Below are 27079 nucleotides of genomic sequence, written 5' to 3'. Positions count from 1 at the left end.
CCTGATGGGACGCCATTCGGAAACCAAGGGGGGTTTTGGTAACGGACCCGTAGTTAATGTATTCTCCTCATTTGTTTTGAAGGAATTCACTATGGGATCAGCTTCCTCAATCCCAAAGGATTACCCTTTGGGCTGTCTCCTAACACACTGGAGTCAACTTGGACAACAGGATTTAAAGAAGCATCTCATCTTCTGTGATAATGGCCAGCCTCAATATTCTCTGGAGGATGATGAAAAATGGCCCATTTAAAGACCAAAAATGGCCCTTAAACTTCAATACTATTTATCAATTAGACCTTTTTTGTCAGGGAAAATGACCAAAATCCTATATTGTCAGGACTTTATGGCCCTGTACTAAAATCCTGATCCGTCCATACTCATTTAGCAGGGCCCAAGAACACCCCTCTCCCCACCCTGCACCCCTCAATCCACCATCGGCTCAGCTGCCTCAGACCCTTCTACTTTTGTTTATCTATCACTTGCCTGTGTTCTGTGGTGTTCTCTATGTGCTCCCCTTGGTCTCTCTTGAAAACAGGTTGTTGCCAAGATCATGCACATGCCTTTCTCTTTTTCCTGAGTTACTCATCTCCTCTCTGTTTGCTTCTTCTTTTTTGGGTCAGGTCTGGAATATATCTTGAGAGAACTGGATGAATATTGCCTGAGTCTTGTATGGGGGAGGGGGTTCATTCCTGGGTTAATGGCTGCGGTAATTGGAGCCAGTCATCTGTGGTTAGTCTACCTCGAGACCTTAAGGAATATTCCCAAGGAGATGCCAAAACTCCTTTTGTTTCAGGAAAGTTCCCTGTCTTCTCTGGCCTGATATGGACTACCTGTTTTCAGTCTGTGTTGGTGGAAAGAAAAGGTGCTTCTGTTTGTCTGTCCAAGCTGATAAACTTTAGGACCGGGAGTCCTCTTTCTCTGCCCTCTGGGCTTTTATCTGCCTCCAGTCTTGCTGGTGCTACCTCACTTCCTCTGCCTCCACCTCCACCTCCTCCTGTTTCTGCACCACCATGGGTATGGTTTGCATAATTGGCTCTTGTAGCATCCTTTTTGTCTCTGGCTCCTGCCATTGGCTCCTGCTCCTCCTACCCTTGCTGTCAAGGAGCAAAGAGCACCCCTCTCCGGATTTAAACCACCCACTTCAGATTTCTCCACAGGTGCCCCAACTAAAAATTGACAGTGGGGAACAAACCGACTTCTAGGTTGACCCAGGCACAACACATTCTGTATTTAAGCTATTTTAAGTTTGTTAGTTTAATTAAGGTAGACATGTCTTTAGACCTATCAGCATTAAATACAAAACTTTTTATTCTACCAATGATTGCTAATGGTCAAATAAGCTCGTGTTATTTCTGTTGCAATCTGTCAGCACAAGGTGGGTTACAATGGCAGTTAATTTTGTCTGTCTCATAAAGTTCTCACGGGCAATTGTTAAAATAGCTTTCGAAATCTTTCCACCTAAAGCTTTAAAGTGTTGCTAAATGATAAATTGGATTGAATTAATTGGGTATCTAAGTCTTTTCCAAAACTGAGAAAATACTTATGCTTTGATTACTGAATGTAGGCTTAAATGCTTTGGCTTCTTATCACAGAGAAACTGAGGATAATTTGTATCCTCATAACATACATACATACCATGTCTTCGTGAACATACTTTATGCTTTATTGAAAGATTGTGCTATGGAAACACATGTTTTTAGAAACCATGAAACGGGGGTGCCTGGGTGGCTCAGTCAGGTAAGTGTCTGACTTTGGCTCAGGTCATGATCTCACAGTTCGTGAGTTCGAGCCCTGCGTTGGGCTCTGTGCTGATGGCTCAGAGCCTGGAGCCTGCTTTGGTTTCTGTGTCTCCCTCCCTCTCTGCCCCTCCCCCGCTTGCACTCTGTCTCTCTCCCTCTCAAAAGTAAATAAACATTAAAAAAGAAACCATGAAATGTATTCACGAATTTCAGATCTAAAGAATTTTGGTGTAACAGACAGTTCACAATTAGTTACTACTTAATTTTCACTAGGTGAAACTAGGAGACTAAGGTTTCTAAGAGTTAATATTCTGCTAAATGTAATTAAGACTGATGGAAATAAGCAACTCTGTATGTGGAAAATAGGAAATATATGAGAAAGACGTAAGAAATGGAAATACATTTTGTTGAGGCGAAAAAAGATAATTTTGTCCTAAAACAAGACTGGTTCTTTATCTGAATGAAGAAGAAAGTTGAAGAAGGTTTGTGAAGGGAGATCTTTGGAAAATACTTTTTTACTTTTATCTATACCCTTTTTAAATTTCTATTATCATTTTACATGTTGTTTTCTTACCACCAGATAATAATTCCATGCATTCCATTTTTCTTTCTTTTTTTTTAAGTATGCTCCCAACTTATGACCTTGAGATCAAGACCTGAGCTGAGATCAAGAGTCAGACACTTAACCAACTGAGCCACCCAAGTGCCCCTCCATTAGCATTTCTTTCTTTCTTTCTTTTTTAATCTTTTTAAATGTTCATTTATTTTTGAGACAGAGAGAGACAGAGCATGAGAGGGGGATGGGCAGAGAGAGAGGAAGACAAAGAATCCAAAGCAGGTTCCAGGCTCTGAGCTGTCAGCAGAGTCTGATGAGGGGCTGGGGCTTGAACTTACCAACTGCAAGATCATGACCTGAGTTGAAGTCAGACGTTCAACAAACTGAGCCACCCAGGCACCCCAGCATTTCTTAAAATAACACAAAATATCGCTTCAAACTTTTTTTTTTTTAACATTTATTTATTTTTGAGACAGAGAGAGACAGAGCATGAAGGGGGGAGGGGCAGAGAGAAAGGGAGACACAGAATCGGAAGCAGGCTTCAGGCTCTGAGACATCAGCCCAAAGCCTGACGCGGGGCTTGAACTCACAGACTGTGAGATCATGACCTGAGCCGAAGTCGGACGCTCAACCAACTGAGCCACCCAGGCGCCCCTATTGCTTCAAACTTCTAATGTGCTTTAGATATGCTTGGTTCAGCAGAAAATAGTCCATCTTGTCTTTTGATTTTATAATCCTACTGTCTTTACAGACAGAACTAGTTGCAATACAACGGTCTTTCCAGGCTGGGCACTTAGTGATCACTACATATTCCTTAGTTTGGATAAGTATCCAACTTTTGTCATTGAGAAATTGTGTTTTCTAGAAAAAAAAAAAAAGGAAGCCATATAGGGGTGCTCCCGGTGGCGCAGTCAGTTGGGCATCTGACTTCCACTCAGGTCATGATCTCAAGGTTCGTGAGTTCGAGCCCCACATCAGGCTCTGTACTGACAGCTCGGAGCCTGGAGCCTGCTTCAGATTGTGTGTCTCCCTCTCTCTCTCTGCCTCTCCCCCACTCATGATGTGTCTCTCTCCATCTCTCAAAAATGAATAAACGTTAAAAAAATTTAAAAAAAAGGAAGCTATATGTTTATCAAAAAACATCAATGCAGGCAGCTGTAAGAATGAGATGAGAAAGAAAACCCCAAGGGTTACATGTTGGCCTCTGAATAATCTCATAATCTGGTGATTGGATCAACTTGTACAGATCTGTGAAGGTCCCCCTTTGTCTCTCTCTTCTGAGTTTTAGTGTTGTGGAAGGCATTTCAGAGCCAGACAAATCCAAGTTTTAATCTCACATTCACCACTCATGTAGTTGTGTGGCATCAGGCAGTTTGCTTAGCCTGTGTCTCAGTTGTTCACTTCCGCGATGTAGACACTACTACTCTCCCAACCCAGTTGTTGGTAGATGAATGTTGTGGAGGTGTGGAGCCTCTCCTAGGAAGCTATTCCTGACAGCCTCCTGCCATACTGTCTCCTTTAATCTCCCACCTGTACTTGACAGATGATGTCTATCACGGCAAAGATGGACAGGGTATGGCTCCTGCTCTCAGAAAGCTTACCATCATCATTCATCCAGAAATCCTCTTATATAAGGAAGTTATATAATACCTTTGCTCCCTTAGGAAAGAATTTTATGTATGGTCAGGACCAAGGTTGAAATGAATGGGTTTGAAAAGCACACTGGTACAAGATTGAAATTCTGCTTTTCTCTTTGTTAAGAAGACAAGTTTTCTTGGACTGTTGGTCTACTCTTGATAAGAAAGTGTAAACAAAGGTTTTTTCTCTTTTCTCTTCCCAGAAAACCAACACTTCTGTGTTTTGTCTTTATCAGGTCTTCGATTACTTAAGAAAGTTAAAACTTCTCAATATTAAAGGAGCCAAGTTTTGCTAATGACTGTATAGCTTCCTATAGAATGCCTTATTGCCACCTTGGTTCAATGTAAATATTAAATTTATAATGATGTGTAATCCTATGTAGATATGTGCTTTAAAACTTTCTAAGGTTTTGAACAAACATCTTGAGATTTAAATGGTAAATGCAGTCTTTCTGACTAATTAGGCTTGTTTACTTGGTATGTCACGTATTCTGGAAGCAGTGTCAGATAGTGGTAAGCCTTGGGTTCTGTTGTTTGGGTAAACACTATAACTGTTCTAGAAACTGATGTGGGAAACAAAGTCAGAAGGAAAAAATTAAATTTCCTTACAACTTACAGCTCCTCGACAGGTCCTTGAGACAGGAAGAGTGACCTTCCTCTAGGAACTCAACGGCCCTGATACCAATACAAATAAAATTTTGGATTGTGAGGAACTTGTTCTGCGAGTGTTCTGCAAGAGGAGCAAACATTTGTAATAAATTTTAACTCGGTAAATGAGCGATGTCTTGCAATACGAGTGGTACGCGACACCGAAAGTCACATGATCACAACGGAGCCAATGGTTCTTCTTTCCGGAACGAATTATGCTCGAAAACCTAGGTTTGACTACACTTTGCTAGAGGCAAAAGGCACTCTTAGCTTAACATTATCCCAACCTCCAGGATCCTGCAGGTCCCTCTCAATTTTTTTTTAAATGTTTATTTATTTTTGAGAGAGAGACAGACAGAGCACGAGTGGGGGAGGGGCAGAGAGAGAGACAGAAAGAGGGGTGGGAGGGACACAGAATCCAAAGCCGGCTCCAAGCTGTCAACACAGAGGCCAATGTGGGACTCAAACTCGCAAACTGCAAGATCATGACCTGAGCCAAAGTCGGAGGCTTAACCGACTGAGCCACATATAAAAATTCCTTTGGAAACTTCCTTTATCTCTACCCGCCCCCCATCACATACACACAATATATGTTAGCAGTCATCCTCCAAGCATATGGCCCATTGATATACATCTGAAGGGTCTCATGACTAAGGTTCTATTAGACAGTGATAAATGACCTTTTCCTAACAATAGCTAGCCCCTCAAGGTCCTGGAAACCTCGCTTCCAAATTCCTTAGAGTCTTATGCTACCCCTAACCCCCTCCCAACTTAAAAGGATATAATCAGTCACCCCTCACAACACCAGTGCTGCTCTTTGTGCCCACATGTCCTGTCCCTGTGCTTTAATAAAACCACCTATTTGCACCAGAGATGTCTGAGGAATTCTTTCTTCTTCTTCTTTTTTTAATGTTTATTTATGTTGAGAGAGAGAGAGAGAGAGCACACACATGCACAAGTTGAGGTGGGAGGAGAGAGGGAGAGAGAGAATCCCAAACAGGCTCTGTGCTGACAGAGCAGAGCCCTACGTGGGGCTCGATCTCACAAACCGTGAGATCATGATCTGAGCCAAAATCAAGAGTTGGACCCTTAACCAACTGAGCCACCCAGCTGCCCCTCAAGAATTGTTTCTTGACCACTTGCTCCGAACTCCAGCATTTCCACAGAAATGTTATGAAATTATATGAAATTCCTTAAAGTTTCATATTGTCTGGTATTAAGGTCATCACTTGACATTCTAATTACTAAAGTGTTATGTGTCATAGGAACAACTGAATTTCCTTGTCAGTTGCATTGTAATGAACTCTCATAATCAGATCTTTAACCATGTCCGTGTTTGAGTCTTTTGTCATTTATAGCTATTGTTCTGAGGCTCTTACAGAATAAATCTTGTCTTCAAGGAGATTCAGAAAAAGGACTTTTAACAAATATAGGTTTTTGGTATCTTTAAAATCATAAAACTGAACTGGATAAGAATTTCCAGATGGGAAATTGGGAAATGGGAAAGCTGCATTCAAACAGAACAAAATTAATAACATAGGATTGAATAAACTGAGAAAGATAATTATAGGTTTTTATGACTGTTATTTGAAACATTGCTGGTTCTCTAACATTTGCTCTTTTAGATTGAGGAAGTTTTCTCTTAAAATATCCATGACTTACAGTAATATAAGATATTCTTTTGTGAACAAATTGAAGCTTTTTTCTCCTTACCTAAACCCTCCAGAATTCAGAAACTCATAATAAATAATCTTTCTTCCATGGCAATGACAGTTATTGCATAAGTTCCATAAGAATCTGTTCTTGTAACAAGACACCATTGGAAACAATGGTTACAAAATGTCATATTTGAGAGAAACATGCATAGATAGCTTTAAGGAATTAAGGTTGACTTTATGGAACCAATAAGTCCCCTTGGAAATATTGCCCTGATACCTTGCTTACAGAGTTCCCAGGAGTAAAGGATGTTACTTCCTTGCAGATGCAGGAAACCTCAGGATATTTGGGGACCTCCGGAAGAGGAATAGACCCAAATCTACAGGTACTGCAGGCAAGTCTGATGACAACTCTTTGGCTCAGCTCTGGCCTCAAGAGGCTATTAAAATTTCAATTTAAAAATTCCTTATAAAAATTTCCAGCAAAGCAAATTAAAAAAAAAAATCTTACATGATCAATCACTATTCTTGCTGAGCTTATGTAAATAATTAGGCCAAGTTTATTAAAACTGGACTGGTTTTACAAACAAATTAGTCTTGATTCGGCTATCTCTGGAAATAAGGGTGAATTTAGGGAGAAAAATTGTGTTTCAATAACACATCCTTTTGGATGTTAGATTCTTTTTGATTAATTGTCTTTAAATGTTTGTTGTTTACTTAAGCTAGACAACTTGAGGTAGACTTCAGAGAAATTGCCATAATAGCTCATATATAGACAATCCTCCTTCTTATTATTCTGTGGGAATAATAAAAGAGACCCCATAACAGCTGGACAGGGGCGCCTGGGTGGCTCAGTCGGTTAGGTATCCGACTTTGGCTCAGGTCATGATCTCAAGGTTCATGAATTCGAGCCCTGTGTCGGGCTCTGTGCTGACAGCTCAGAGCCTGGAGCCTGCTTTGGATTCTGTGTCTCCCTCTCTCTCTGCCCCTCCCCCATTCACACTCTGTCTCTCTCTCTATCTCTCCCTCTCTCTCAAAAGTAAAGAAACATTAAAAAAAAAAATTAAACCGCTGGACAATGGATAGACTCCCCAACAATTTTGTAACTCAGTAGTTAACGTCGATCAATTCTATGTGGCTAGGATAGCGAAATCACTCCTTAAAAGTCAAAGTGTATCCCACTGCATGGAGTTAACTATGGACTTATGGAGATAATGGATGGCCCCACTTTTCTTACGACTGATTGTATGATACATTTGAGGATGCCCATATTACCAGACAAGTCTTCTCCCACTTCCTACTGACTCCTTGTGATTAGGATATTGTTAGGGCTAGACCTAAAACAAAGCTTCTTAATGGTTTTATCCCTTAGCCATATATATCCTGGAAGCCACCCCTATGGATGTAAGATTACAAGTAGAGGCTTTAGTCAAGCATACAGTGGCCACCTTTAACCAAACCCAACATGAAGTCACCCCGATACCAGCACATATAGGGATATTTCTACTGCTAAAAAGAATGTTTCTTTCTGGTCTATGGGACTGTCCAGAAGCCCTTCTTTTATCCTCAAACTATCAAAATTTTACCTGAATATGCCAACCCACAGATAGGCTGTCAGCTTAAAGAAGTTACAGAAGATGAGCCCTTTGCCTTTCAACCACCTTAAAGATTTAAGGACCGAAAAATGGTTAAGACGGTGGGGGGGGGGGCGGGGGATGATGAGGGATAGAAGCAGAAAAATGTTCACTTTCAGCCCAGAAGGCTGACCTATGGCCTGCATAGTTTCGATAATGATCAAATGCATGCTTGTTGCTACATTCTTAAAGGGTCTCACGACAGCGTGTCATTTCACTGATAGTTAATATGGAACTGAATGATAAGCACCAGAGAAAAAGAAGACATGTATGATCAAATGCTCCCTGCACATCCTCTCCCCCTTAAGCACTAAACATACAACCATCAGTGTCAGATAAAAGTGCAGCTCTTTCTGCCCACAGGTCCTGTCCCCGTGCCGTGACATCTCAAAAAGTCTTTCTTGGGACACCTGGCTAGCTCAGTCAGTAAAGCATGCAACAGAACTCAGGATTGTGAGTTCAAGCCCCACCGTGTTGGGCCTGGAGCCTATTTTTTTTAAAAAAAGATTTCTTTTGGGGAGCCTGGGTGGCTCAGTCGGTTAAGCGTCCGACTTCAGCCAGGTCACGATCTCGCGGTCCGTGAGTTCGAGCCCCGCATCGGGCTCTGTGCTGACAGCTCAGAGCCTGGAGCCTGCTTCACATACTGTGTCTCCCTCTCTCTCTGCCCCTTCCCTGCTCATGTTCTGTCTCTCTCTGTTCCAAAAATAAATAAAAAACGCTGAAAAAAAAAAAAAAAGATTTCTTTCTTGACTGTCACTCAAAGATTCCCCAACACTTTTTCTTCCCTGTGGCCAGAGCCAACCCACTCAAATGCGGATTAAAGCCCACTCCCCTTCTCCAGTCTCATCACTCACTAGGTTCACAAATAGCCCAATGCTTAGGCTGTTCTAATCCACTAAATTTCCCTTCCAGACTAGTAATTAATCCTCTCTGGAATGCCTTCTCTTACACTTGCTGACCCCTCAGGCCAATTATGTTTTTTCTGTAAAGATTTCCCTTACAACCCTGCCACCCCTGCCCAAAAAATATGCCTCTTGTGCGAGATACACTTCTAATACTTACTGCTATGTTATATAGCAACTGCCTCTCTGTATTTCCATTGTTTCCATGTTCGTTTCTCCTAGTAGACTGGGCCCTTTGATGGTGAGAGTTGTGTTTTACATAGTTCTCATTGCCTGGCATGTATTAGGTGCTTAATGTCTGACAAGTGAACAAATGAAAGATGAAGGAAGGAATAAAGAAGCAACCCTGAGGGTCTCCTGGGTGGCTCAGGTCATGATTTTGCGGTGTGTTCGTGAGTTCGAGCCCCGCTACAGCCTCTGTGCTGACAGCTCAGAGCCTGGAGTCTGCTACAGATTCTGTGTCTCCCTTTCTCTGCCCCATCCCCGCTCACACTCTGTGTGTGTGTCTCTCTCTCAAAAGTAAATAAACTTTAAAAGAGAAAAAGAGAAGAAACCATGAGAACAAAGGAAGGAACACTCCTGTGTCTGAGGAGAGTCTGTTGTTTTCTACAGGGGCTTCTCAAGCTGGCTCTGCTCCACAGGAAGAGGTTGGGGTTAGAGAAAGTCCCACTCGAAGGCTGAAGGATAGAGAAGAGAGGGGTCTCTAGGTGGGGAAAAATATTCAAAATGCTCTCTTAATCACAAGGACAAAGAATTAGCTGAACCAGTCCTCAAAGAAATCCCACTAGGGGTAAAGAAGGGAGATCTGTCCACATAACCATGGTCTCAGTCCCAGCCTCAGAAACAGTATGCTCCATAAAGGTTGATCAAGTGATAGCCTGTATGAAGTGCACTGGGGGTCACCATGGACTGCTCCTGCCACAAAATAGTTCACCAGCTTGCCACAGAATTTTCGTCCCTGCCTATTGGCCAGTCTACCATATTCAGAGTTAGGCAACAGAAGGAGAGGTGTGGTCTCTAGAAGGCTGTTGCTTAAGTGCACATGTTCCTTGAGGGTACTAGACCACTGGATCTCTAAAAAAATCAAATAGATTTGATTTCTACCATTAGAACCTTAAGTTAATTAGCTAATTATCGCCTGAATGGGCATGAGGGCTTATTTCAAGGGGGATGAGGCATAGGATAAGATTCCGTGGTAGGAGACAATAGCACATAGAAGAAATAAATCTTCAGGGCCTGTGAAAGGCACCCCTAATCTGGGTCACCAGATTAGGAACACCAGCTGGTGCTTCAATACACCCTCTCACTTAATCCTCACAATACACAGTAAGGTAGATTATTTTATAACAAAGTATTTTTAGAACAATAGTTAACCTTTATTGAGTATTTAGTATATGCTCACTTTACTTGGATTATCTCACTTGGTCCTCACAACCCTAGTAAGTCTAAAGACAAGAAAGCCAAGACTTAGCAAAGTTAAATCTGTCCAAGGTCAAACAGCTTTTAAGTGTTATAGTTGAGATTTAAAGCCAAGTCTGTCTTCATTCTCGACCACTGTACTGTTATCTTACTGTTATCTGAGCCTCGGAGTAGTTACGACTGGCTTGAGGCCACACAGCTAATAATGGCAGACCCAGGGTTTCAATCTAGGCCTATGTGCCTACCAACCTACACATTTTATACTCTATAATCACATATGTAAGGTGAGGATTGCAGGAGGCTAGAATGCATCTCCAGTGGGAGAGTCACAGAAAATATTTCAAGTATGTCATAACTTTGCCTTCCAGGAACTCAACTGTATAAGGTCTCGGGTGGTCCAAGAATCTACCTCTCACCATTCCTGAGCAGTCCATATCCTAGGGAACTCAAAGAGAACCAGAAGTCATTTGACACTGAACTTTATTTGTTCTGACCATCTGATATACTGTTCACCCTGCTGGGAAACAGAGACAATGCCCTGTGCAAAAGGCCGGAAACATGCCAAAATAAACATTGAGGCCAGGCCTCGAGAACAGCCCTGGAGGACAAGTTCTGTGGCTGCTTGTCAACTGCCCAATCAGGTCTCCTCTCTTCTCAGCTCTCAATGGGTGCTGATTCTTCAAATGGCTGTCAGAGCTGCACCTTGGAGACCAGTAACAATTTCTTTGATTACAAAGAAATATAAGTCACCCAGTAGTTGGTGAGAATCTAATTATCTCTACTGGCCATGACCACAAAAATGGTGGGGTGGCCCAGAGACAGAAATTGGGAATTTCCGGTAGATATCAGGCAAGGGCTGGCAAACTGATTCCACCAGAGAAGCCCTACAGGCATGACTGCAGTTGCCCCAGAAACATGTGGCTATTTGTGCTACATAACCAGTGCTGAGCAAGTAAGGGCTTGCTCCCCAGAGACCTCCTGCCACCCACTTGGGCTTCTTGGTTAATGCAGGCCTGACTCGTTTGGACCCCACGGAGTGGCTGCATCCCAAAGCTGGTGAAAGGGATTCCCTCCATCAAGAAGAAATCCTCTCCCTTCTCTCTGGTTTCCATAAGGAGGCCCCAACGAGGGCTCAAGAGTGTGTGAGGTCCGAGAGAGGAGAAAACACTGCCTAGGGACCCAGCTCTCCACGGGCCATGACGGAGACAACAGGACCATTTTCTGCTATTCCAGGACTAGCCACCTGGGGGCACCCGGCCCTGGCTTTGCTCCCAGGGAAGGCTGCGAGTTGGGAAACGCTGGCCCAGCAGGACTGGGGCAGCTCAGTTTCCCAGGCACCTGAGGGCGGGCCAGTGCACCACAAAGTCTCAGGTTTCAGGGGGACGGCAGTTGCCCGTCTAAAGGCTTCTCTGTTCCTTGGAATTGTACAGAATGTCTCTTGTGGCTTTTCCTCCTCCCTCCTTTTTTCCTGTTGACTCTCCCCATCCGGCGCTCTGAATCACCCGACTCCACAGGAAAGCAGCAGATGTTGACTTTACTTTTTGAAGCCAACATCGGCTCCCTCCTGTGGAGTGGGGAGCAGGCAGGAAGGTGAGAGGCAGGGGAATGGAGGAAAATGGCCCCCATCTTCTCCAATTTTGAGGCAGGATATAGGGGGACTCTGAAAGGAGTCAGGGTCCATAGGCGAAAAATTCTTGATTCCTGGCCTCATCTCTTGCCAGCAGCATCCTCATGACTCATAAGGCCTCATCTCTTGCCAGCAGCATCCTCATGACTCAAAAGTCAAGTCAGGCTGCAGGTCTGGGGAGACAGTCTAGAAGCTTCTTCTTGTCCGAGCCCCCAAACCTCAGCTCTTATGCAAGTCTTTTGGAGAAGCCGCCAAGGAGGACTTTCTAGGGCTTTATTCTACATTCAATGCTCCAATTTCTCTTCTCTTTTTTCTTCCTCAGGGATTTTCTTACGGGCAAAGAAGCCAAGCTGTAGAGGAAGAGATAAGAGTCATCGCCAAATGTCCTGCCTGGACACCTTGCCAACAGCCCTCAGACATATCTGAAGTCTTCGCTTTTGTTTTGCTTCCAAAAATGAGATTCTGATTTATTTTATTTGGCTTAGCTTAATTCAACCAACATTTGTGGAGTATAGTGAAAGAGCTCCCGGCAGGACACCCATAGCCTGCTTAGCGGCCCATCACAAACCCGGTTCTCCCTGCTATAATCAGGGATCCCTCAACTCGTGGGCATCACGCCCCCTACTCCCACTGAGGCAGTGCCTACCTTCCAAAGGCAGAAGACAAGGAGAGCAAGCAAGAGCAGCCCTCCCAGGACACTGCCAATGAGAAGCCACAGGGAGATGAGGACAGGGCGGGTCTGAATCACCTCCAGCAGGCTCTGTAGGGGAAGGAGACTTGTTTCACACTTGTGCCCTTTCTCCCAGCTAGGCTTGCCCACATGATAGCAAAGCCTCGAAATGAAAGAATAAAAAGAAAGAAACTGAGGCAGGAATAAAGGCAGTGGGACCCCCGCCTCCGGATCGATCACTTGTGACACTTCAGCTGCTGCCTAATGAGGATGGTCTCAGTTATGAAAAAGTCCCCCCTCCCCCTGCGCCCTTCTGCCAACCCCACCCTCACTCTTTGCACAGCTCTCGGGCTCGGGCTCCAGTCCCACCTCACTCCAACGAGAGGCTTCAGGCAGCTGTAGGACACTGCCCTCCTTAGCTCCCAGCTCAAAGGTGCTGACCACCGTCAGGGACTTGAATTTGGCCTGTGGCGCAAGTGGATGGGAAGACAAAGTGAGCCATCATCAGGTGGTGTGGCTCTTGGAACCCCAATGGCAGAGATGAGGCCAGTAGGTACAACTTCCGGTGCCTTCCAGACCAGAAGAAAAGGTTGGAGACCAATGGAGAGAGAGAGGAAGGGTAACAGATGGAAAGCCTCTGGTCCTTCATATATGGTGTTGGCTCTACCCAATATTAGTTAACTCCCCTTCCTTTGGCTAAACCCTAGCCCTCCTTTAGGTTGAAGTTTAGATGTCAACCCCTCTTGGAATTAGAGAGGTGTTTCCTCCTAACCCCTATCAGCCTGGACTAGGTCATAATATTCTCTTTGCTTCTCTTTCACCACTGGACTATAAGATCCTCAAGGTCAAGAGCAGTGTCCTGTAAATTTATTGATTTATTTTGTGTGTGTGTCCTATAAATTTAGATGTCTCCAGTGCCTAGTGCCTAGGACCGTGCTAAGTACCTACTGGTTTCTCAATAAATCTTTATTGAAAAAAAAAATAAGTAAATGAATGAAAAAAGGATACCAAAGAGCAATAAAGAGAGAATCAGACTTAGGGAAGGATGGTGTCTCCAACATAACTTTCCTATAAAATATGCCGTGTGCTATTCAAAGTAGATAGCCCTTAGTACCACATAGCTGTTATAATTAAGGTGCCATTTCCATGCTCAGAAACTCACACTGACTCCTGTCTATCATATTAAGTTCAACTTCATCTCCCCAGCTTTAGAGAACTTTCATAACCTAGATCCCTTTCGGCTATATGATCTTGCCTTCCATTACCCGCCAATACATATCAGGCATGTAATAATCAACTGTTTATTCATGCATTTAACAGAAATGTATTAAGTCGCTATAATGAGTAAGGCATGGTGACAAATGTTGGGGATATTCTCCTCAGTGTCTGCCAAATACAGGTCCTTTTATATAGTAGGCACATGGTGGATTATTAGTTGATTGAATTTAGGTATCCTATAAATGTTGATTATTGATAGAGCACTAAGGGATGATAAACAGGAAAATACAAGGAGAATAACTAGCTTTAATGAGTCCATCTCATTATTCATTTATTCCTTACAACCTCATGAAGTAGGTATTATCTTCCCCATTTTAGAGAGAAAGAGTAAGAATCAGGGAGATTAAATAACTTGCTCAAGGTCCAACAAGCTAGTAGGAGGCAAAGTTGGAACTTGAACATGAGTCAATTCCAAAACCTATGCTGAAGTTCCAGACCGTAGTGGAAGAGGAAAATAGAAGAAAAGATTTACCCTCCGGAAAAACTCATTGTGAACCAGCCTCAGTAGTCCAACAGAGACCTCAGTCCCCTTTGCCAGCCGCCCAAGATGGCACCTCACGACTTGACACCGAGTGTTGCTCCCATTCTTCCAGAAGAGAGAGACAGATCAGGATCTTGGGATGGAAAAATCCCTTGCTCCCCACTCCAGGCTCCGCCCCCGTCCCAAGGCTCCAAACACTACTGCTCCCCACTGCATTCCCATTCTGGACACCTTCTTCACCTTCTTGTGAGCCATACCAGTCTGTTTGTGTGATGAAACTCCTCAGGGTGCACAAGGGGTCCTGGGGGCTCGGTCAGGTTCTGTACTGTGCAACTTGCCTAGAGGGAGATGCAACTTGAGCCACCCTCTTGATGGTGAGAGGCCAGCCACTCCAGGGTGACCAGGAGAATGCTACCCACGCTCCGTGGTTCTTCCCTGGGCAATCCCTCTCTTTCTCCCCCAAAGAAGGCACATGTGTAAAAGAAAGGCCTCCCAGAGAGAGGAGCCCTGATGGCAGTGACCCCAACAGAGAAGGAGCTGGGTAAGTTTACCAGATCAAGGTGGCAGGGTTCCATGCACCCTTAGCCTGGACTCACATTGTTGGTGATGAACTGAGACAATGACAGGAAGTAATTGCCCCCATGGGCCACAGCTGGAAGGAGGGCTGAGATGATGAGGCCACTGACCACATAGCAGCCAAGGTTCTGAACCTAAGAGGAGGATTGGAAGTGGGAAGAGGTGGGACACAGAAGACCTTTCCTCATCTGTTCCTCTTCACCCTAGATGCCACTGGAAATCGAAGAGAGACTCTTCCCTCCTTTGCCCAGCACTCCTCCCCCTCCCCCTGCTCATGCCAAGGCCCCTCCAGCTTCTCACCCTAAGAGTGGTTTTGAATTCGGGACCCACTGGGAGGGGCCCATATGGGTGAACCTCATAGCGGTGCAGAGTGGACTCACTGCGTGGACACCGAGTCAGGAAGCACAGGGTCACAGCCATGACACAGACACAGGGGCACATGATCAGCACACAGACATGGATTCAGGGAAGGCAGGGCCAGCACGTGGATAAAGGGATGGGGGTACATAAAGAAGACAGAAATGGAATGTGACGTAGACCTGGTACAAACTTTATGGTTGCACCCCCTACCCTTCGCCCCAGCTCCAATCCCTAGGGCCTAGAGCCAAGCCCTATACCTAGGAAAGTAAGATGCTCAAAAGGTTCGACTTGAGTGGGATTCAGGGCAAAAAGATGGAGCAGCCCCAAGGGTTTGCATTTGGGGAAAACACTGAAACACATGGAAGGAAATGGAGAAAACACAGAGTAGGGGTCTGGGGCCAGAACGGACGGGGTCCTAGTGGGGAGCTGAGCCATACCTGGAGAATAGGAGGCGGGGCTCGTAATGAATGTAGGCTGAGGTCTGGGCTGTGTTATCTTGAAGGGTCCCGTTTCTCTCCAGGCTATTGCTGTAGGGTTGGGGGAGAGGCTCACGTCCCAGCCCACTCTAAGACACCCCACTCTGGAGGAGATGAGTCACCGCTGTTTCCACCAACCCCCTCCCCCCGCAAGACTCCACAGGAAAGGCTGGGAGGAAGCTCCCCTTGTTCCCACCTGGTGGCAGTCAGCCTCACGAGGACCTGGCTCAGGAGGAAAGAGCAACTAAACTCGAACTCCAGCAGAAAGGTCACCTGGAGGCAGGTGGTTTGGGGTCAGGGCATAGTCCTCTTTATGGGGCCAGCACAGAAGAACAGGAGGCCTCGTGGGCCTCCTTCCCTAAACTCCCAGGACCCGCAGGTTCCGGCCCCTGTTCTCTCAGAACCCCTTTCTCATCCTGGGCCCCTACTCACCTTGGCTCCAGCCTGAAAGACAGGGTGCCCCACACTGCAGAGCCGGACATGAGGGGAAGGGGCTGTGCATTCCACCTTCACGGGGCTGTCCCTCTGAGGGCAGAGGAATGTGGCGGGGGCTGGAGCTGAAGCCGTCAAGTGTCTCCTGCCCACAGCCTCTCAACACCGAGCCTTTCTCCAGAGCCTTTTGCAGCCTAGGCCAATACCCCAATCTTCCTCCCCCTCCTTCCCCGACTCCTCCCAAATCTCCTCCCCCAGGTACCTGAGGTGTGAAACTGGCCAGGTGGAGGTTTCTAGAGAAGCTCAGGTTCAGGCTAGCGTTGTAGGCATTTTCCTTCCTGTTCTCCAGAGTTGCTGATACTAGCACTTTCTGCCGACCTCCTCGAACCACGAAAGGGTCCTTCCTAGGAGGGGTGGATAAGGGAGAGCCCAGAAGTTGAAAAGCTGCCAAAGGCATCACTTCTACTCTTCTGGGCAAGAAACAACCCTCCAGCTCCCTTCAAGCTCCTTCTGGTCTGTCTCAGGTCACCCTGGTTTGGCCAGTTCACATCCATCCCACCTGGAGCCTCTGATGTCCATATCAGCACGAAGCACCAGATCTGTGACACATTCATTGTCAGGGCCACAGTCCTTAGAGAAGGGAACCTAGAGGGGAGAGAAGGGGCTGAGGCCTGATAGGAAGGCAAGCAGAAAAGCACGGAATTAGGGGGAAAGGGAAAAGAAAAGATTGGGTGCCCGGGTCAGATTTGGCTGTGATATTAGGTCTCAGCCCTCCGTGTCTCTTGAATTCACTGAGAAGGGCAGTACTGGGACCCAGGGGCAGGGCAGGGCTTGGCATCGCTGACCAGCTTTCGTATAGAGGTGGGTGAGCCCTCATCCAGCACAGGTCCTGGCTTCGTGGTGTTGTCCAATGCAAAGGTCACAGTCAAGGCCACTGGCCGGAGGTAATCTGAGGTATCCTAAGGAAAATCAGAATCAAGGATTATGGGGAGCCAGGAGTTAGGGGTACAGCCCAGGCCCCCGTAAGAACGTGATTATTACAGTGATCAATTACCGAACACCTTCTATGTGCTGGGTACTGTCCTGAGGTTTTATCAGCACTATTACCTTTAATTCCAATACAACTCCCACACTGTAGTTATTATTAGTATCTCCTCTTTTCGGGTAAGCAGGGAACCTGCGGGGTGCAGGTTATGTGACCTGCCAGAGTTCACGAGTGGTGACCGGCAGAGTGAGGCTTCAAACCCAGATCAGCCTGCCTCCAGAGTCTGAACTTCCTCACTGCCCCAGCTTCAGCTCTGGCTTTCTTGCCAGACCCGGCAGAAATTCCTCCTCCAGCCAGCCTGCCCCTCACTCCCAGGCCCCGACACGGAGACAACTAGACAACTAGACAACTAGACGACTCTTAACAAGAACCTGTATGTGCGTTAATCTGATCAAGAACCTGCACTTGTGTTATTCGGATCAAGAACCTATATGTGTATTTTGTTTGAGGCACCTGCCTCAGTATTATACACGGTGTTTACTATGGATGCGTCCCAATTATTTACTTTACCTCTGCTTAGAGCCTTTGTGTTGCCTTCCCCACCACCTGACTCCCTCTCTCCCAAAGCCAGTGTCCTCTTGAACAGTTTCCAGATTTCCGTAGCCATACCAAAGCCGGGATGTTTTCATTCGTTTGGGTACCAGTATTTATGGATCTCTAACTACATAATTTCTCTCTTCTTTCTTTCTTTCTTTCTTTCTTTCTTTCTTTCTTTCTTCTTTTTCTTTCTTTCTCTCTCTCTGTCCCCTTCCTTCCTTCCTTCCTTCCTTCCTTCCTTCCTCTAACTGGGGCCAGTATAAGATCCCAGAGGCTGATCTGCAAATCAAGCTATTTGTCTTTGTGTGTGAGACCCTGTATTCAGGGTTGGGTGACTTTTCTAAGAGAAATACTGGGAGCAGGGAGGGGGTTGGTCGCATTTTTTTTTTTAACCTACCTTGGGGTAGCGGGAGAAATCCTATTTTTTACAATATTTTTGTTTTTGTTTTTCTATTAACCTTTCCTTTTATCCTTGAATTTTTACTAAATTTCCTCCTGACTTAAAAATCTTGTTTCTAATTTGGGAATTTGAAATCTTGGTACTTAATGTTATGCCATTTTTTCCAAAGAGTTCAAACCACTTTAATACCAGAACATGGTAAAATATTTGCAGAGTCTGTCCTGTCTTCCTGCCCGTCCTCACCAGCACGTGGAAGCGCAGCTGCTCACAAGTGACATTCCCAACACTGAGCCGGAGCCTCCGAGGGGACAGCCTCTGGCCTGAGCCGTCAAACACAGCACGAGCCCCTGTGGTCCACTCGTCCAGTGACGCTGTGAACCGCAAATCTGGATGGGGCAGGCAGGAGCGAGGGTGGAGAGGGGTCCAGGGACCAAGGCAGGTGGGCTTAAGGGTTACTTAGGACGCTCCGGTCACTCACAGAATCGGCGATCCCAGTGGCCAGGGGTGCGAGAGGTCACTCGGAAGCAAAGGGCTGCAGACAGGCAGGCTGCCTCCTGGCCTCGCCGGCTGCAGTCCCTCTGAACCACACTGATGGCCGGAGGGGTCACCTCCAGGGAAGGGGCCAGGTGGACAATGGGCCGGGAGCTGGGATCAAGAAATTCTAGCAATAAGAGGAAAGCCCTTGGAGAAAGGTGATCCCCAGTGCTTGCCTCCCAGAGGTCAAAGGAAAGAATGAGAGGCTAGATGTACACGTGTCACCTCCCCGCCGGAACCTTCAGGCAGAAAGATAATAGCTAACACTGAATAAGCACTTGCCATGTGCTAGGCACTGTGTTAAGATCTTTCATGATTATTGCATTTAACTTTCACAACAAACCTATGAGGTAGATTCTGTTATTATTCCCGTTTAAGATTTTTTTTTAATGTTTATTTATTTTTGAGAGAGAGAGAGAGAGACAGCGCATAAGTGGGGGAGGGGCAGAGAGAGAGGGAGACACAGAATCTGAAGCAGCTCCAGGCTCCGAGCTGTCAGCACAGAGCCTGATGCGGGGCTCAAACTCACGAACCGTGAGATCACGACCTGAGCCAAAGTCGGTTGCTTAACCGACCGAGCCACCCAGGCACCCCCACAAGCCTTTGCTTTTATCAGTTAGGTTATGCTGTCCATAGCCTCCTGAGCTAGGACTGCTCACCTAAGCAAAACGGCTGCCCCTTGGGCACCCACAGCCACATCTACCAGGTCATCTCCATCCAGATCCAGCCGGCCATCCACACTCCGGCCGAAGTAGCTGAGGGCCTGTGGCATGGAGATAGCAGCAATCCTCTGAGAGGAAGAGAGGGGAGACTGAGCAGGGACTCTCACGCCTGGTGACCCCGGCCGCCCACCCGGCACACAACAAGGGGTAAGAGAATAGGAAGAATAAGAGACACTAGTCTGTACTTAGGAGTCCCTAGTACGGCAACCTGTACCCTACCCTCCCACCTCACCTTTTTGACTACTGACAAAAAAGCACTTGTCCAGTTTGGGTCTCAAGGCCAGGGAAACAACGACAAACAAGGAGCACACCCCCCTTCTCCTTCCTCCCACCCATGCCCCTGCTTTCTCTGCACGCTCCTGACCTGGGCGGGACGGGGCCTGATCCCACTCTGGGCGCCATGATACAGGTACAGTGCTCCATGGTGCCCGTCCTCCAGGGGCGCCCCCACAGCCACATCAGCAAAACCATCTTGGTTCAGATCAGGAAGGGCACTCATGGCAAAGCCAAACCGAGCATCCTGGGGGGGTTCTGGCTGAAGTGTTCCCTGGAGTGTCAGCAAGGACTGCTGGTGGAGGGGAGAAGACAGAAGATGCTGATCTGGTGGCCCCAACCTCTCAGCCAGCCCGTGAACAGACGTGCCTTCCCTCCCTCCTTCCCTCCACCGCCCCCACCACAGACCCCAGCAAGTCTCACCTGACCCACCAGATACACATAAACACGGCCCGTCTCCTTGTTCTGGGGTCCCAGGAACATGGGGGCAGCCACAAGTAAGACATTGGTTGTTCCATCCCCGTCCGTATCCAATGGACAGAGCTCACTGCCAAAGTAGGAGCCAATCTGGGGAGTGGCGGGGAGCGGTGACCCCAGGGAAAAAGGAAGGTGATTGTGGACAAGTGAGAAGCATCAGCCAGCCTACCAGCGTGGTTCTCACACCCCTGACAGACTCCGCCAACCAGAACTCAGCAAAGATTTTTCAGGATCCTCTCTTGGTCCTTCCCATTCCTCCCCCACAGCCTGAAGGCCCCTCAGGATCCAAGCGTCCCACCCGCTCTTGGATGCCCTACCTGCTCCCCCTGGAGGCTCTGGGCAACCCTCACAGCCCCATCTCTCTTAAGCTGGAAGGCGATGACCTTTCCTCTATGTCTAAACCGAGGAGCCCCTGAGAGAAAGAGGCGGCGTCCACCCCGCAAAAGCATGGAGGAAACAGAGTAACCTAGAAGTGGACAGGGAATCGGGTGAAAGGGAAAAAAGATGGGGTCAGAGTAGGAGGGGTCCCTAAAGGCACAGGACGAGGTCCCAAAGAAAGTAGCAGATTGGTGAGAAACTGCTCTCATACCCCCCACTGGGGAAACAGTTCCTCCTCACCCCCTAATTCCCTGCAACCCTCTGCTACTTACCTAAGTAGGCTGCATGGTTCTGCAAAGCAGGGGGGAACTCATCTTCCAGGGCCGTCCGTGGGGGGAAAAGGCGGTGACCTTCCTCAAGCCATAACACAGAGCCCCCCCAGTCATAGGCCCCCACCATTCCAAAGAGAATCCCATCCTGTATGGCAGAAACAGATGGGGTCGCTTGAAAAGACAACAGGAAATAAAGAGTAAAAACTCCAGGAGTGAGAGGGTCATTAAGACTATGCTGAGGGCAGTTGGAAGGCATGGGAAGGTCGGTATGGACATTGATTAAAGGAAGAATCTAGAAGAGCTCTGGGCGGGGTTGAAGTTGCCTGAGTCTGAGGTGGAGAGGAGTCAGATGTTGAGAGGGGTCAGAGTCTGTCCAACCTTCAACCGATGAGTAGAGAAACCAATCTGAGACATTTCCAGCCCAAAAGAGCTTTCGTTTTCTCCACGGGACCCTTGAGCATGAGAAAATATCAAGGCAATATCAGGAAAGACATTTCTTTGACTCACTGAACTCACTCCAGAACCCTGCCTACACCCAGAACTCCTCCCTACCCTGTCCCCCATTTCTTCAGGGAAGTCATTACCCTCAAGCCCAAAAATCCGGTCTCCCAGTGCGTCCACAATGTCCGTCAGTACAGCTTCATCTGTGACGTTGAAGAAGAATCTCTCATCTGGATCACTGGCAATAGTTCTGATTTCCCGCAGGAAAGAGCTGGGGTCTCGCTGTCTCCGGAGGTAGTGGCCAAGGACCTGGGGTCAGGAGAGCAAGGTGGGGTCAGTTAGCTGTGGGGAGTGAGGTGTTACAGCTGGTACACAACACAGCCGACTAGAGTGAAAGAAGGGAAAAGAAGAGGCTGGTCTTTGGGGAGTCATTAATGCCTATCTTCTTCAAGTTCCCCGTCCTCGGGGTCACCATCCCCCCTCCATCCTTCCAGATCTGGAGTAGATTCTCACCGCAATCCCATAGCGGGTCACTCTCCCAGCCTCACAAGCCTTTAGGGCTGCAGGAAGTTCCTCTCCATCATGTGACTCTCCATCAGTGACAACAACCAGCAGCCTGGCCGCCTCTGGCCGGCCCCCACGGGATGGACTGAATCCTTCTGTGCTGAGAAGAGAGAGAAAAGAGTGAGGTGTGATCACGTGTATGCAGACACACACACACACACACACACACACACACACACACACCACTGTCAGCAGTTCACTGAGGTCAGGCATCTTGCCTTTTAGTCCACCTCCCTGACAGTGGAGACTGGCACACAGGAAGGGCTAAAATGTTTGAATGTCATAGAGCATGGGCAGCAGCATATCCTCAATGCAAATAAGTATGAATGCCATTCGTTCATAGATTCATTCAGCAAAAGTTACATTTGGGAGAGGACAAATATCCAGAGAATGTGGAATAAAGGAGAGTGGTCAGGACAGGGAAGTCTTCCCAGAGATGAGTTCTGAATCATGTTTGGCAAGTGGGCAAGGACATAAGTGGTGGAGAGTCTGAGGGCCAAGATCAAAGCGGGAGGGCAGGGATAGAGAGAGTTCTGTCTACGGAGATAAATAACATAAATCAGGGATGTGGAAAGACACAGACGTACACCTTGAAGAGAGTGACGAGAAGGGTATGCAGTGACGGCCAGCTTAGCCTTCCCCAAAAGTGCACACAAAGAAAAGCATCCAAGACATTTTGGGATGGACACAGTGGACTCCAAACCCTCCCCTAACCTTTCTAGGCCCTCCCCACTTTGGCCTCCCAGGCTCCCCTTCCCAATGCCTCACCAGGCCACCAGGATTGCTTGGGCGGTCTTTGTTTCTCGTCCCTCTCGCCGACTCAGGTTCCTGGCTGCCCTCACCACTTCCTCCTTGGTTCGGAAATCTCCCAGGGACCACTCGTGCACAGGGCTCTCCCCATACTGTACCAGTCCCACCTGAGAATAAAGCGTGCACTCACATGGAATGTGTGTGCTGAGGGAAAAGATAGTATGTGGGGGCAGGGAGATGGGCATTTGGATACTACTGAAGACACTACCTACATTTACCTCCTTCTCTCCCCGTCTCTCCCTGTCCAAGCCCATCCACATTGCCTTCTCTTACCTGTATCTGCTCCGGGTCAATAAACAGTCTCCCTACCAGTCTTCGTAGGAAAGTCTGAACTTCAGACCAGGGGTAGATACTGTTGGAGCCATCCAAGACGATGACAACATCCATGTAGGTGGGACAGCCTAGGAAGAGGGGTATGCTGATGGGGAACAGAGGGGTAGAAGGATATTGGGCACGCAGGCAACAAGGGAAGAAGTCACAGGAGGGCACGTTCCATTCAAACAATTATTTGGCGCTTCTGAACATGCAAGGAAGGTAGTATACCAGGCCCTGGGTAAATGCAGAAATGAATAAAAGAGGACACGGGCATACATACAACTTACTAAAAGAAGAAGAAGAAGTAGAAAAAGAAGGAGGGAGAGGAGGGAGGAGGAGAGGAAAGGGAGAAGGAGAAGGAGAAGAAAGAGGGGGAGGGAGAGACGGAGGGGAATTAAGTGCTAGGTAGAAACAGAGCACCACTCTATGCTTTGGGAGAAGAAGAGGTCAGTTCTGATTGTGGGGAATCAGAGACGTAAGCAATAGAAAGATGTCTGAGGAGAGGAGAGCATTTGCCTGGAGAACACTTTAAGAGGACACGGAGGTATAAAAATAGATGACAAATAGAATGAGGAGGGAAATGCTCTGGCAAAGGCATAGGGTGTGGAGGGTATAGTGAGAGGGTTTTTTTGACGTTGGTTAGATCAGTTCATGGAGTCTTGATGCCCTGGCAAAGAGTCTGAACTCTTTTTTTTTTTTTTAATTTTTTTTTCAATGTGTATTTTTAAGAGAGAGAGAGACACAGAGTGTGAGCAGGGAAGGGGGAGACAGAGAGGGAGACGCAGAATCCGAAGCAAGGCTCCAGGCTGTGGGCTGTCAGCACAGAGCCCGACACGGGGCTCGAACCCACTGGCTGTGAGATCATGACCTGAGCCGAAGTTGGACGCCCAACCGACTGAGCCACCCAGACGCCCCCTGAATTCTAATCTATTAGGAAACATGGAGCTTTAGGCACATTAGGTAGCAATGAGGAAAGCGATGCAGGCCCCCTGTCCAGCATCAAACCGTGTTGACCCATCTTTTTCCCACCCTGCACCCAGTTCTGGGGACTGAGTCCTTCGGGCCCTTCTTCTGGCTCACGTTGTGCAGTGGGTGCCAGGCTTCCCTGGGGCCGGAACGAAGCATCCACATGGGCACATATCCCAGAGCTGAAGACAGAGGAGCCACAAGCACGAGACCAGAGAGGGGCACAAGCCTGGGGAGAGTTGGGAGAAATATAACTCCCAGGCTTGGGAGTGCTCTCTCAGCACACACTCCTAGTCAAAGGAGGTGCTGAAACCACTCCCTGGGATTCCCCTCCTTGCTTTCTAGGGTTTTAAACCTCTTGACCCCTCCAGATAAACTAGGTCCCCTTACCATACTGCTCTTTTCTCTGCCAAATCCTTCAGAGACCCCACCACCACCCTTTCGTTAGCTCACCATGAATCCCCCATCATTGTCTGTCTCTAGTAGAGACATTCCAAGGTGCATATTCATAGCAGGATGAGATGAATTTCCCAGTGGATAGTCACCTGGTTGGAAGGGGGTGGAAGAGAATGAGACCATGGGGTCACACATGGGGTGCTTGGGTTTAGGGTGATTAGGAGAGAGGATGAGATCAGGATCAAGTCAAAGATAGGGAGTGTGTGGGATATGGGGGTAAAGTGAGGTATAAGGGGTCAAAGCTACTAGTGTAGCAGGTTAGGGGGTAGGAGTAGAAGAGCGAGGCATCTTCTTACCCAAGTGGCCCTTGGCACATGGGGCACTGTGGGAGCCCCCTATGGGGCAGCGATAAACGTCCCCCCTTCTGTCTCCTGAAGGCCCATCCCAGGGGGCACCCACCAGCATCCTGGGAGGAGGACATGAGTATCAGCATTGTGTGAACATGACCTTTGAGACAGGCTGGAGGGAAAATGCATGGGTGTAGCAAGCCTGGATCCCCAGCCACTTCTAACAGTGGCCTTGCCATCTGCCTTGCCTCCCCTTTAAGAGCTCTACCACAGTCCCAAACCCACGGCCCTCTGATTTCTTCCTCACCATCGACGTCCACCCCCAACATGTTGCAAGACACTGTATCCAAATTCAGCCTCGGGTGGCCCTGAGAACAGGCGTGGGCGGTGTACATCCAGGTTAAAGGGGGAGCATAGACCTGGTGGGGGGGGCGGCAGGAAGCAGTCAGAGTGGTTAATGAATGCCCAGAGAGGCACAACCAGAAAGAAGCGCAAAGGGAATACTTATATCTCAGTCTATATCCCTGTTTCTTACTCAGAAGTTGTCCTGGCCTCTGTCAACATCATGTACTCAGAACTCCAAGCAAGGATGGTCTCCTTCCAGTATTTGGGTCCAGATGTCTAACCTGTGGCCCTCTGCCATGCTGGTGCACAGCTGTATTTCCATTCCCACCTCTGAAATCTCATTCACAGACATGTCTGGAAGGGTCAAGTTCCTCTTTTCCACATCATTCCCCCTACGCATCCTCCCCCACAAGCTGTAAGAGTCAAAGAGGGAGAGGGCCTTTCTGAAGCCCAGAACAACTATGCCTTCCAGATTCTCCCCAAACCCAGGACTTCAGGGAGGACAAGAGGAGGCTAGGGAGTACTGCATGGCTAGGTCTCTCCTCTTTTTGTCTCTTTCTGACTCCCAGTGTCGTTGCCACACTCTCACTCTCTTTCTCCAGCGTCTAGGTCTCTGCTTGATTCCAGTTCTGAAAACCTCAGTGGTAATTAACTGGGTGGGGCTACTCCACTGCCCACACGTATGGTTTGCCATCCACCCTCACCAAGAGACCCGTCACCCCAAAGTTTCCCACAACCCGCTTCTTTTCTAACTCACCCCCCCCCCCAACTGCCCCCTGCATACCTGTATTTCTTAAATTTCAGCCCACTCTAAAGACCCTCCCCTGACTCATATCCTGGCTGATTCTTCCCTGCAACCCCAATCCCTTTAAAATCAGAGCTAGAATGGGGTGCCTGACTGGCTCAGTCAGTAGAGCATGCTACTCTTGATCTCAGGGTCGTGAGTTCAAGCCTCCCATTGGGCTCAGAGTTTACTTAAAAATAAAATAAAAGAAATTTAAAGAAATCAGAGGTGGTATTTTAGGAAACAAAGATTACAGGGCACTGGTGAGGAAAAATTCCAGGCCTACAGTCCCTCCCATTGTCCTTCCCTGACTAGGTCTTGCTCTTTCCTTTCAAGCAACCCCCTCAGGCCACCCCTATCACCCCCACCACCCATGGCTGTAAGCTCTGTCTCAAACCATGCTCCTTTTCAGAAAGGTGTTTTCTATGTGAGGTGTTGTTTTTTTGTTTTTTTGCATCCAGGAAACTGGCAGAGCCATATGACCAGCAACTAACTCACTGGTTAGATAAACCAAGAGTTCTGACCACACATTTATGCCTCAGGCTCCAGAGACCACCACGGGTAGAAGGAGGTTGGCAGGAGGATAATAGGAATCAGATTAGCCACGTGGAAGGTCACATCATATTTCTTTTGGGACCACTTACTCTTGCAGGGCTTAAATATTTTAGCCAACTGGACCCAGAGCTGACACAAGGCCCTGCCAGTCTCAATACCGAAGCAGTCATAATGTGTGGGCCTAAGAAGGAATGCCCCCGCCCCCCGCCACCACATACACATACACACACGAAATGCAGAATGTGTTAACCTCTCACCCTAACCCCCAAAGATGTCAGCTCCAAAGGTCCCAATGCCAAACAACCCATACACCTTCCACTTCCACCGGAAACCAAGAAGTTAACCTCCCTCACCTGTCAGGAACATCACGGGCAAGAGCAGGTGAAGGATGTCGGGGAGTCCCATGCCTGGTTGTTCTCCGTGTGAGAAGTCCTCTGTGCCTCTGTCCCTCTCCTTTTCTGTTTTCTTTACTTTCCCTCCCGTCCTGCCCCCTCCCACTGGCAGCTAAAAATAAAATTGGAAGGAATGGGAGGAGTGATGGTGGGGAACTCCGGGGAGCCCCAGACCAAGGAAAGGACCCAGCCATCTCAGCCTATTTCTCTGCCCTGGTGCTGCCCCCTGGAGGCATCGTGTCACTATCCAAAGAACACAATTCTGGACTTTCTGTCCTTTATTTTTCTTCCTTTTTCTTCTATCCTTTGTGGTTGCCAGGCAGTAATGCTTCCCTCGGGTTTGGAATAGACAGTAGGCATGGGAGACAGATACTTTTTACTTCTTAACCTTATTTATCTCACCCTGGGAAATGGAAAATGAGAGAACTGGTGACAG

The 27079-nt window shown here is 47.5% G+C and overlaps 1 protein-coding gene across 3 annotated transcripts; it reads right to left on the bottom strand.

The window, feature by feature from the left end:
• Positions 1–11935: 11935 nt before the first annotated feature.
• ITGA10 (integrin subunit alpha 10) lies at positions 11936–26849 on the bottom strand. Of its 3 annotated transcripts, none has more exons than XM_060622255.3 (30): positions 26605–26849; positions 24875–24986; positions 24577–24686; positions 24278–24369; positions 23939–24053; positions 22817–22944; positions 22502–22650; positions 21683–21833; positions 21313–21478; positions 21107–21180; positions 20729–20873; positions 20396–20544; positions 20025–20168; positions 19693–19896; positions 19266–19396; positions 18551–18717; positions 18316–18458; positions 16936–17049; positions 16650–16735; positions 16353–16494; positions 16091–16183; positions 15855–15931; positions 15620–15709; positions 15123–15201; positions 14843–14956; positions 14504–14584; positions 14238–14351; positions 12857–12952; positions 12464–12577; positions 11936–12167 (listed from the first exon to the last, which is right to left on the bottom strand). In XM_060622255.3, exons 1-30 carry the CDS (start codon positions 26654–26656, stop codon positions 12102–12104), a joined length of 3498 nt encoding a protein of 1165 aa, XP_060478238.2. In that variant the 5' UTR covers positions 26657–26849; the 3' UTR covers positions 11936–12101. The 3 variants fall into 3 exon arrangements, 2 of the variants coding, with proteins under 2 accessions (XP_060478238.2, XP_060478239.2); XM_060622256.3 differs by having other exon boundaries at positions 19693–19893; XR_009607097.3 differs by lacking the exons at positions 11936–12167; positions 12464–12577; positions 12857–12952; positions 15123–15201 and having other exon boundaries at positions 14240–14351.
• Positions 26850–27079: the final 230 nt, after the last annotated feature.

Source organism: Panthera onca, chromosome C1 (assembly GCF_046562875.1).
Source record: "Panthera onca isolate mPanOnc1 chromosome C1, mPanOnc1 haplotype 2, whole genome shotgun sequence".
In the NCBI taxonomy this organism is placed as follows: Eukaryota; Metazoa; Chordata; class Mammalia; order Carnivora; family Felidae; genus Panthera; species Panthera onca.
The sequence above is the reverse complement of the archived record's forward strand: the minus strand, read 5'-3'. Positions and strand labels throughout refer to the sequence as shown.